The sequence below is a fragment of the Haliaeetus leucocephalus genome, unplaced genomic scaffold (assembly GCF_000737465.1).
Source record: "Haliaeetus leucocephalus isolate CR32 unplaced genomic scaffold, Haliaeetus_leucocephalus-4.0 Scaffold284, whole genome shotgun sequence".
Classification (NCBI taxonomy): domain Eukaryota; kingdom Metazoa; phylum Chordata; class Aves; order Accipitriformes; family Accipitridae; genus Haliaeetus; species Haliaeetus leucocephalus.
Window position 1 is genome coordinate 9,349,249 of NW_010972720.1, and position 12,512 is coordinate 9,361,760.

Consider the following 12,512-nt stretch of genomic DNA (forward strand, 5'->3'; position numbering starts at 1 on the left):
AACCCAGGCTTCCCCCCGCCCCCCCCCCCCCCCCCCAGTGGCATAGGGGAGAAAATCGGGAAAAGTAAAACTCGTGGGTTGAGATAAGAATGGTTTAATAGAATATAAAAAGTAGAAACTAATAATGATATTGATAACACTAATAAAGTGACAGCAGTAATGATAAAAGGATTGGAATATACAAATGATGCAATTGCTCACCACCTGCCAATCGACACCCAGTTAATCCCCAAGCGGCAATCCCCCTGCCCCAACTCCCCCCAGTTTATATACTAGGCATGATGTCACATGGTATGGAATACCCCTTTGGCCCCTTTGGGTCAGGTGCCCTGGCTGTGTCCTGTGCCAACTTCTTGTGCCCCTCCAGCTTTCTCGCTGGCTAGGCATGAGAAACTGAAAAATCCTTGACTTTAGACTGAACATTACTTAGCAACAACTGAAAACATCAGTGTTATCAACATTCTTCTCATACTGAACTCAAAACATAGCACTGTACCAGCTACTAGGAAGACAACTAACTCTCTCCCAGCTGACACTAGGACACCCATATACCATCTAATCAAGCCTAATGGCAACTCTTACGGGGAACAGTCATGGAATAGTAACACAGGCTAAATCTGAGCTTGCTCAGTGCAAAAATATCATTCCCTACAACTGCACACATAACTGTACTCCATTTCCAAAGAAAACTGAACAGGATTTAGGGAGGGGTGGAGGGCAGGACGAGTTTCCAACAAACAAAAGATAATTCACATGTCAGCAGTGCACAAATCAAGGACAACTGTCTCTCTTTTAAGATTGAACTCTTGAGAAAACAACTGTGCTGACAACCTTTAAGGAGATACAAAAAGACGTCTCTGTCCCAGAGATAATTTTTGAAAAGTTGGGAATGTATGAACACCAATTAGAAGAATGCTTTTAAAACTGAAGGTTATAACATAATGGTGGTGCTCTATTATCAGAATCATGCCCCCAATTCACATTCCATAGAATTTCAGAGTTCTCATTTGATATTTACTTATGTAACTGCTCTAGCAACTTCCTCCTTTCTTTTATTGGCTAAACCATTGGTCTACTAATGGCTATTAAACTGTCAAGCAACTAGCCACCAAAAAAAAAAAATCCCATGAAAAAGCAAACAAAAACTCAAACTACCAACTGCCTATAGCCAGAAGGATGCAGAAAGTGAGAGAAGACTCTGTATACCTCACTCTGATTCTTTCCTTCAAAGGCCTGGTACAATGATGGAAATGAGAGGCAGACTCCTAACCTGACATGGTAGACCAAATCTTAGGAGAAAAACCCACACTTCTTAGGATTTTACAAGTAAACCACAGAAATCAGCTGTGTGGTTTTTAGCTGCCACATCATTTTATAATGTTACATTGTCAACTCTTTTCAGAAATAGAAGCCTTGCAGTAAATGTTTAAAAAAATGCATTATAAAAAAAGACTTTTTAATGTGTATTCCACAATCCCAGTTTAATCATTCAATCAGCATGCTAACATGCTATCAAAGACACCATCATTCCACATACCAGAATCATCCATGACAGCAATTGCTTGCTCTGCTTTATGCTGCAAAGCAAGAAGAGCTGCCTGTCTTCCTTGAAGAGCCTTCAATTGCTCCTGCTGTTGCAGCATCCTTTTCAATAAATCATGCTGCTTCTTCAAGTTCTCCAACTCCTCTTTAGCCTCCTGTTGAGGATCCCTGGCCTGCAAGATATGGAAGAACATTACCGTAATCATGACAATTTATTTGTTGAGTACTAGGGACAGAAGTGTCAAAACAAGCAAGACTTTAATAGAACCAAACAGCCTGATAAGTGTAAAAAGGTGAAAATGAAATGACTTCACCTTTCCGGTAGTCCTTTTCAGTCTAAAAATTTTAGACATCCAACAGGGAGAAGCCTGTACCACCAAGACATGGTTACCACTCCTGGGAGTTAAGTTTTCTTTAGAAATCCAGTCAGCTACCCTAACACGTCCCAAAGACTAACCCAAGCATCCCTCTGTCTTTTAAATCATATAAGAGGATATTAAGCTATAAGACTAGTAAACTAAGCAAGATAAGGCATAGCATTATGGAGCTACATATAATACAAGATCTAGACTGATTTACTGGCCTAAAATTTCTAAGTTTTCAACAAAATGTTTTGGGCAGTTATTCTTCTCTAATGTGTTTAGTTTTGTATGCAACATTTATGCCATAGATACTAAAATAGACTGGTTTAGGTAAACCAATTTCAAAATAAAAACATGCACAGAATGCCCCCTATACTATATTTCCAAACACATGAAAATAGATCTGAAGGAACAAAAGCATATTTAGCAGTAAAAATGTAGTAAGACTAAGTTGTTGCCCTCATCCTATCCTAATTAAAAGCTGGAGATTTGCCTTAAAACTTTTTTTCAAGGATGGTCGGCAAATTAAGTATTTTAATGAGACATCTACAGTTAAGATTTTGATCTTATTTGAAGTTTGATTATCGCACTATGCAGATAAAATCATGGAAAATTTTGCCTCCTTTTTGTTAGGAGTTGACAAGTATTTAAAAAGAACATTACTAAGTTAAAAGCATCATCTTCTCTCCACATAGTGCTGAATTCCTGAAGTACAAAATTCTCTCAGTCCAAAAATTCTGCATCAAATGTCAGAATAGAAGCAGGCATCTTATTAACTAGTTCCAGGTACCAGGGAACGCTCAACTTTCCAGCCGAGAAAGGAGAACACATCCAGAATTCTAAACTTCTCAAAGTGTCACTAAAACATGCACTGCAGCTGTCACTGATCATTTCTGTTAACCCTTCATCTTTATATACAAAAAGCAGAGTAGAGGCAAAATAGAGTACACAATGAAATCAACACAGGAAGGAATGAAGGGAAGGAAGGGAAAAAGGGGATGTGTCTCAGTCTTGCCCACCTATTAAATAATCCAAGCTTTATCTAAAAGTACCAGATTTGCTTGAGTTAATTAAAATCACATAGCAAATTTTTCAAGCTTAGTTGTACATTTAGACTAATAAGCTTGACAAAACATTTAAGCCTTTTATTTTATGGAAAAAAAAAATAATCAAACATAGCTATAGAAAAGCTGGTAACAAATAACAAAAGAAGTTTTAGACTCCAAGCCCCTTAGTCTTCCCCCTTCCAACCAAATATTCATATAAACAGCTATACAAAAACATTTGCGGAACAAGTTAAGGCTACTACTCTCTAATTTATTTTCTCTATATGGTATTAGCTTAAATTTGCATTGGCAGACTATTGGTGTAAACATGACAGGTGTCCAGAAGTCACATTTACAATACATTTTCCCAGAAAGAGAACAGCAAAATTGGAAGGATCATCTACATAAAATCAGAACACCTGCTGTACAGAGTTATATGTAGTTGTAGTACTTTCTCTGTCAATGTTGATACTTCAGAAGGGAAAGTTGTCAAACATCTCTATTTAAAGAAAAAAAAAAACTCTAGGCAAAGAAAATTCATTCAATGAAAAGACAGCTGGATACAGATAAGCAGGCCAAATGGGAACATTCACTGTAAGTAACAAATACATTTGAAGCAGTTAACAAGGCGGGGGCTGGGGGGAGGAAATCAGCATGTATAAACCCCATTTGAGGCTAAAGTAATATTTTGAAGTGTACCTTTGAAGACAATCCATGTTCTTGGCTATTAATCCTACAAGGCCACATTTCCCTGTTACTCAGGGCAGCTCTGTCACTTTTCCCTTTAGGGCTTGCTGTAACATCAATGTCTGTAACCTGTTCCTGTGAAGCTGAATTCCCTAGTTTGTCCTCAGTGCAGGGCCGAATGCTCAAACTAAAAGATACCTCCTTTATTAAATAGTTTAGTATGTTAGATTTTGAACCTGTGCTCCAACTTGGCATGCATTTTTAAGTTACAAACCTACCCACTTGTACCTTGTCGAATAATGAAAACTAGTATCAAATAAAATCTACTAAAAAGCAAAAACATTTTTAGTCATTCTTAGGAATCTTCGTAACAATAAGGCTCCATATAGCAAACCAACCTTATAAGACTAGAAGTATTCATTCTGTATGTAGTATATTTAAGCTGCATGTACAGAGAAATTAGATGCAAAATGAAAAGCCAAACATACAACTAAACCCCATTTTGCAAAGATGAAGAAAAATGCAAGTTTACATGCATACTTCCTAAAAACTGTACTGGTCTTTTTCTGCATTTTTCCATTAGTTTATTTTAAAAATTAAAAGTACATCTTCTATGTCCATCATTTAATTTCTCCACAGGGATAGAAAGAGTTCTTCCAAAGCTAAAAATTATTAAAAAAACTTCTTAATGTTTTAACTGCTGTTTTACTTCCAAGCACGTAAACTCTCCTCATCTGTAGAACATTCAGTGTACTAACTGGCCAAAGGAGTACCAGCTCTCTAGTACTCACTCTTCCTCAGTATAGTAGTATTGGAAGATGTAAAACATAAGTTTTTGTATCTACTACAAGAATTGTTTACCACATTAATATAAAAGCTTTTATAAATAGAAAGGAAGATTGTCTGCGTATCTCAACTAAATTTAGAGCACATTTTCTAAAAGGTGCTCATCTCCAAAAGAACGAAAGAAACTTCTGTGTTAGGTCAATACTTCTATCATATCACTAGAAACATGTTTGGGCAATGGCCCGCTAATACTCATTTCTACCCCTCTCCTAACCCAACTCCAGCAAGTTTTCCCCACTAACAGAAACAAACTTATAGATGAAATACTGTGTAGAAAACTATTCCTTCCTACACCAAACCAGTTGATGCTCTGCCAAAGTAAATATTTAACCTGTCATTTTACTTTCAAGAAAGACTAAAGATTTTTTAAAAAACTAATCAAGATAATATTGTTGTCATGACAGAATCATTAATTTTTTCCACATATTAAAAAAAACAAAAAAACAATCCACACATGCATGAACACCTCCTGAACAGAGTGTTTGGGGATTTACTATTTTAATTGAACTGCAGATTATGACACTATCACAACAATCACGGAAACAAAGTCTCCATTTCTAGCACCTTAATTACTAAAAGACAGCTTACCGTGGTATCTGAAGCTTCAGACTGCACATCAATGTTTAGCAATGTGCTCTCACCTACAGAACCAGATCCCACAGCTGAATCTATAGTCCGAACATCATCCTTCTCATTTTCTCTAGCCTGAAATATTTCATTGGCATAAATCAAAAGCTATATAAAGGGGCAGTAAAAATGAACTATGGAAGGTACTACATATCAAAACAAACACCCCCAGTAGCACCATCAAAACATCAATGGTCAACTCCTAAAAAAAGCTTACAGTGCAGAAACAAATATATCATGTTCTCAAACTTACAAGCATCTTTTGCAAAAATTTCAGATAGGATTTCTCCTGCTCTTTAAGGTGATCTATAAGGTGTGATAAACGCTCAACATTGGCCGATCTTTCGTTTTTCTCTACCAGATCATCCCGCATGGAGCTGGCCTTAGCAATATAGTCGCGAATTTGAACTAGTCTGCTCACAATCTGTAAAGACACTGAAGTTACTGAATGCATTCAGCTACAGCTTTAATGTATTTAATGCACAAGACATGGTGACAGCAACAGCAAAATAGTAATTCAAGGGGTGACATACTAGTACTTTCAATCCTATAAGCACACTTCTGCAACTGGTTGAAAGTCAACAGCTTTTATAAGGATAGATTTAGGCATGCGTGAAGTTGGGGCTGAAGCACAGGGCTTCTTGTCACCATAGGCTAAAACAGAACTGAGCTCATTAACATATGAAAATATTAAACTGTGAGATTATTTTCTGGAACTGTATAAGAGAGAACCATCTCTAAGATGAAAATTAATACTGCTTCTCCTACCAATAAACAAATTTCTAAAGAACAATACATGATTAAGTTTGGTTTCACATATTCCTCAAGTTGCCTTTTAGAACAGTGGGAGGATAAGTATTTCCAGTAAAGATTTAACAGTTACACTTTTTGGAAATTTAGAAAGATGCACTGAAAAGTAACAAGGTAATTAAAATCTTTCTAAGAGTCAATATTCTGTAGACTTTATAGGCTATATAAATACCTGGCTACTGTCCATAGCTGGTTCTCCCCTTCCATCATCTTGAGCAGAGACTTGACGATTTTGCAAGAAATCCTTGCTTAGAGCAGCTCCAAACAACTCTTTACATTGCACTGATACCCCGCTTTCCTTTTTTTGGGAACCTGAGGCAGGATCTTTGCTTTTGTTAGTGTTGATCTGCAGCGACAGGAAGTTGAATGGTTTTTTGTTTTCATTAAGTTGACGTTTGTTGTTAGCAGCTGTTGCCCTGCCTTGAGAATCACTTCCAATGCTTCTCTATAAACAAACAAACAAAAAACAAGAACAATTGCTTTATTTTTTCCCTCCAATACGTTCTCAACACCGATTAGTTTCACTGCTTGGATTACCAGTTCTGCAGTATTATTAGACTGATTTTAAAGTTACCTTATATTAGTCACTAACTAGCCAAAAGCCAGCTAAAGACAGTGCCGGTGATTTTTGCCTATAGCTTTCAGAAAGCAAGCCCACCCTCCCAGGACAGCTGAAAAGCAAAAGGGTTCTGCAGCTACTCAGAGTTTAGTTTCTCATCCTTGGCTGTGGCCTCCACCTTTACTATAGTGAAGGGCATTGTACTTCTCCAGGTACGTTTGAGAGAATAACAATAATAAAAGAGCAACACATTCACTTGCAGAATACGATACCTCGTAACTTCAGCTTTTCTTTAGAACCTTCTGAATAGCAACTTGTTGCCATAACATACAGTTGGGAAGGAAGTTATGCCCAGTCTTTATATGCTATATTCTAAGTCAAAGCAATGATTCACATTTGAAAGAATCTTCACAAACCAAACACGATAACAACAAACTCTGGCAAATATTAACAAGCCTCTATTCTGAAACTGTTAGCACAAATTTATGCCTTGTCACCAAAGAATTAAACCCTCATACTTTTCACTGTTTTGGACAAGGGAAGTATGAATGTGCCCTGTTCCCAAAGAAGCAGTTATGGCTCAAGAATTCGTGCCATACATTTCTCTACATTCTACTGAGGAAAAGTTTTTAATGTTACTCTTCTGCTTAATCCACAAGGATAACAATGTTCAGAATCACAAACTGGCACTTCAAGAACAGATTTTCAGAATAAGATAACAGATATTTCCAAGTGACAGACAAGTATGATGAGTAAGAAATACTGATTTGAGGACACAGGAATTTGTTACTGATTGAGAGGAAGAAAGTGAAGACAGCTAGCATGCTCTTAAGCATAGGAATGCCATGGTTCTGAACTTTCCATAATTTTCTCAAGTTCAAAATCAGAATTTTGATTTGGCTCCCATGGTGCCTATAAGCTTTTTTTTTTTTAACTTAATCACTTATGAAAGCTTTCTTTATTCATATGTCAATTTATTAAGAGATAGCTAAAAAAATTTTATAGTCATATTTCTAGCAGGAGCTAGTATTCACACAAACCTGATCCAGATCACTGAAGTTTATTCTTTGTTTAAGCCTTTCTAGTTCAGCCTGCTCTGGAACAGACATCTGGGTCACATATCGAGCATGAGGAAAACTATGAGGAGTTCTGGTCTTCCGTCGTCCCATTCCAGGTGAGGATTCTGGAGATATATCATTAGTAAGCCTTGTTTCAGCTTCCCCACCAAGCTTTTTCTTGTTTTTTTCTGAAGATCTGTTTGCTTTCTTCTGTTGACTTCCCCAGTCCTTAAGGAGAAAGAGAGGAAAGAAAAAAAGCCATTTTTTATCCACATAGATAAAAAGTAAATGTTTTAATTCAGCAAAAGAGTTTGCTTCCATTTTAGATGTAAAAATAAAAAGCAATATCAAAATATGCACTAAGTCTTCTAGAGCAAACATCACATTACAAAATATAATTTTTTCCACTGCATAAATTAAAAATAGCTTTTCAGGAAATTTTAAACCCATTTCATCCTACAATGCATTAAATTAATTTCAAATTAAGCTAAAATTGTATTTTTCTTCTTTGCTGAAGACTCTTCAGCTGTTTAGAACTTTGCTTTTGTGTCTAGCTACTTTATTTATCCAAAACACTTCCCATAAACACATCTAGACTTCACAACCTCCGAATTACACTCATTGCTTGCTTACTTCTACCTCAATTATTTGTATTTGTTTTGCAGACACTTACCTGTAAAGCTGTACTGACAAAGCTTAGGGTTTTGCATTGTTACCTGCCACTATCAGAGTCTACCTGGTAATTTTAACAACCAGCATAAAATGGCAATTGAAAGATAAAATTAATTATACCGTGTTGTTCAGCCGGTCATCAAGGCTCTCATTGCTCCAGCTAGGCAAGTCCTGATCATTCATGCCTTCTTCAAAGGGACCACCTCCTGTTGCCATGACAAGCAATCAATAAAAAGACTCTAAAAGAAATAGTTGAAAGAAATGTCCTGTATTAAAATCAGTTTATGCAAAATATTTTAAAGATTCATAATCTGAGATGACAACTACATACTCATTGTAAAATGCAAACACAAGGCTGTTTTAGGAAACTAAACCCCATTTACTGAACTGTGTTACTAAAAAAAGTTGTTAAAGCTGAAAGATCAGAAACAAAGTATTCCTTTACAGCAGTAAAATTAAATTAGCCTGTTCAAAAAGGTGAAGAATACATAACTGTGTATACTCTCAGGCTGCAATAAAAACTGTGTAGCGTAAGTGCTGCTGGCACAGTTCCACTGCACAACACTACAAACTTTTTCTTTGTAACAGCTACGAAGTTCTGTTACAGATGTAGAAGAAAAACAGTCTTGCAGAGAATTACTTTTTCCGACTAGGTTTAACTGCTACATTAGGACATAATCCTAGCTTTACAGGATTATATCAAAAAGGATCATTTATGTCTAACATTTTACTGCAACCTATCTACTACTAATTTTCAGGCCAAGATTTCACACAGTGCATGTGAAGAAATCACCTAAAACTTAAGATTAAGAAGTATCTAAGAGGGTTTTCTTTTTTTAATAATCAGTTCCAGAAGAAAAATGATTAATCCTGAACTAAGTTTAAAAGCTGTACTAGTACACCTATCTTGCTTAGGTATAGTATTCAATCAAAATCACACAGTACAGCCCTCTCAGTAGGCGCACATGCACAAAGCAGTATTTTTATGCAAACACAGCCTATTACTATACCATTAAGGAAAGGGGATCTACCAGGAATGCTCATTATACCATAACCTCATCTCCACTCGGCAGTGTACCAACCTAAGTCACACTAACACAGTAAGGAGTAATTCAGGTTCTGCATCTCACAATCAGAATCATAACACAGATATAGTTAAGTGCCTGCTCCTTTGGGAATTGGCAGATCTGTCCCCTACTGTCCTTGCACATTCATTCATACTCCCTTCTTCATCCCAACAGAAGTCTCCACTAGGCTGTGCAGTCAGAGGCTACCATCTATATATAAACTAGCTAGCCAACGAATAAAACTGAAATAAAAAAAAATAATAGATGAGTTCTCAACTGGATAAGCTCCCTGATCTGGCTAACCTTATGACTATATAAGAACTGTAGGCTCAAGGAAAGCAAATAAAAGCCATGTCATCCGGAGGAGCGAAACCCAGACAGATCAACTGTAAAAACACACCTTTTGTGCAACTTTCACCCAGGTGGACTGTCATATTTATTTAGCAAATAAGAACACAATGCCCTTCCACTTTTTCTTTGTTTACATGTAGAAGCACAAGCATCCTATGTTCACAGGGAAGCTCTCCTGGCAACCCAAGGTAAATTTGACAAGCATTCAAAACAAATGCATATTTATCAGTTTAGCTTATTTTAGAAAACAGCTGTGTTTTGTAACAACTTTCTTCAGTTACAGACAAACTGTTCAGCTTCGTAGATGTTCAAGACCCAACATTTCAAATGTCACTCTACCCTGACCTATGCCACTAAGCATAGCGAGTTCATGTTGACCAGATTCAGAGGCCATCTGGGTTTACAATCCAGTTCAGTAAGCCGTTTCCTCATCCTCATGTTATACAATTCTACTAAAACCATAGCAAAAGAAGATTTTCCCTACCTTCCACTATAAAAACAAGTAGCAGTATTCATCTTTATATAATACAAATACCTATTCACATTGATTTCATTTAAAACTTTCACAAAAGCTATCTTCAACTACCTTTGCTGTAGGAGTCTCCAATTACCTCTGAAGTAAATTCACTGCCACAGACGGAACATTCTGAATATTCTCAAACAAGGACAGTAGGCATACACCAATGCACCCTAATAAATACAGCTAAAAAATAACAACATCCCGATTACTTCCAGCACGCAGATTTTAAAGTGTTCTAACAGAACGGTGCCCTTCCCAGACAGCAAGTTTCTAAACATTCATATTATAGTCTTCGATACTTCCAAGTAAGTTATATTCAAGTAAGCTTAAGATCACAGAGCTATGCTGCTATTTTAACCCTTCAACTCAGTTAAAAAAAACAGAGGTTCAGCCCGCTTTTTTCTTAAACTCTCCCAGATGAAGCAGTGTTTTTCACCTCCCCCCACACACTTCACTGATTTGTATTTTTTCTTACTTTTCATTTTACCATCTACTTCCAGAAGAAATCCTCTTATAAAAGCTTTGGTATCCTCCCATTATGCTATTTCCAGCAACTCCTTACTAATCTGAGCTTCAGGTACATTATAGAATCTGTATAAAAGCTCTATTTGACCATGTGCATACTGCCTGACAACATTTACTAAGGACTTGGGGGAAAAAAAAAAACTTTCAAGAATATTTTCTACACAAATGACAACTTAAGGTAACATCTAAGATTGTAGTCAAAACATGCAAGATTGTCGGCAAAACATATTTTGTACCTGTAATAGCAATATACAAAGCACTCAGAAGTATCACTACAAAACATGCTAATAAACCAAAGACATATTTTAAAAGGTTTTTTTCCTACAGCGGAGATGTTTTTGAGGTTTTTTTTCTAGAGCATTCATGTGAACTTTAAGAGCTCTGAAGAGCACTTAATCCTGCACGTCGAAACTTTTGAAAATTAAAAATTAAATGGAAAAGAGAAAGTTGCAAAAAGTCATCATAGAGCCACAGAGACTGAAATTGGATCAAACATTTCTTTCCGTTTAGCTTTTTAAGACATGCGCTCCTCACTGAGCATTACCTTGGCATTAACTCATTAAATGCCTACAGCCAACCATACAATATCATCAAACAGAAGCAGACAACGGAGCAAGGCCTCTCTTGTTGCACCGGTCAGCCCTCACAGGAGCAAGGCGCTAGGAGAACTGCAAACTCCCAACACCCGGACCAAGGGAGGTATGCCCAGCACTACCAGCTTGCGGAGTCGGGGCCGAGCCGCGCACCTCAGCCCTTTCCCGGCGTCCCGCCGGCCCGACCTGGTCCGCTTCCACGGCGGGACGCCGAGCCCAGGCCCGGCGGGTGTCGCCGCCGCCAACGGGGCCGGCTGACGGAGCGATCCCCCGGCGGCTCTGCCGGCCGAGCCGCAGCGCGAGGCAGGCGAAGCGCTCCCCGGGCCGGGGGCGGCCAGGAGGCGCGCGGAAAGCCCGCTCCTTCTCGGCCCCAAACCGCGGGGCACCGGGGCGGGGGAGGCGGGCTCCGCTCACAGCGCCTCAGGCAGAAGCACGGCCGCTGCCGCGGCCCCGCCGGCGTCTCCCCGGAGAGCGAGTAACGCAACCTCCCCCGGGGCGGAGGGCAGCGGCCCACCCAACCTGCTGGCACCGCCAGGCTTCCCTGGGCCTGCCGGTCCCGGCCCCCCCCCCCCGCTCCCCGCCGGGCCGGGCCGGGCAGCGAGGCTAATCCCCTCTCCTCGCCGGCCGGGTGCCCACCCACGCGGGCCCGCAGGGGCCCAAAGGCCGGGCCGAGCCAGGCGGCCCTGCCCCACCAGCGGCGGCCCCCGCCTCTCCCCGCGCTCCGCTGCCGGCGAGAGAAAGGGGGCAGCCCGCCGCGCCAGAGGGAGGAGAGGGCGGCTCACCCCGCGGCGGAGGGGAGGTCACTCAGGCCCCGTTTCTCCTCCACCGCCGATTCACTACCCGCGGGTCCCCGGGCTGCCCGGCCGAGCGTTTCCCCTTCGGGCAGCGGGGAAGAGCAGCGGCCTCGCTTCGCTCAACGCCGCGGAACAGCGCCGGCGGAGGGACTCACAGCCCTGCCTCAGCGGCCGCCGCCACCGCCGCCGCCATCTTGGCCGCCACTTCGCGAGGGGCGCGGGAGGCGGGCCCCAGCGGACGGATACACACCGTTACCTAGTAACCTACGCACAGCCATGCCCTTCCGCGCCGCGCAAGCACCGCCTTCCCTGGGCCACGTGACGGCAGGGCGGCCCTTCCCGCGCTTCCAGGCGCCTGCTGGCGGCGGGTCCGCGCGCACCGGAACGCCGCAGTCGGCGGCGACCGACGCGGCGGATCGTCAGCGCGCGAGGCGCGGCTTCGCGCCTCGCGGG

At 40.5% G+C, this 12,512-nt stretch overlaps 1 protein-coding gene across 2 annotated transcripts in view; it reads right to left on the reverse strand.

Annotated features, from left to right (window-relative positions):
* Positions 1-12,337, reverse strand: part of PCM1 (pericentriolar material 1) — a 45,825-nt gene extending 33,488 nt beyond the window's left edge. For both annotated transcript variants that reach the window (XM_010570043.1, XM_010570042.1), the window contains exons 1-7: positions 12,048-12,337; positions 8,330-8,448; positions 7,520-7,765; positions 6,093-6,365; positions 5,364-5,534; positions 5,072-5,188; positions 1,538-1,715 (exon numbers count right to left, since the gene is read on the reverse strand). In XM_010570043.1, the coding sequence (XP_010568345.1) occupies positions 1,538-1,715; positions 5,072-5,188; positions 5,364-5,534; positions 6,093-6,365; positions 7,520-7,765; positions 8,330-8,425 (1,081 nt within the window). In that variant the 5' untranslated portion in view covers positions 8,426-8,448; positions 12,048-12,337. The remainder of the gene's footprint in view (positions 1-1,537; positions 1,716-5,071; positions 5,189-5,363; positions 5,535-6,092; positions 6,366-7,519; positions 7,766-8,329; positions 8,449-12,047) is intronic.
* Positions 12,338-12,512: the final 175 nt, after the last annotated feature.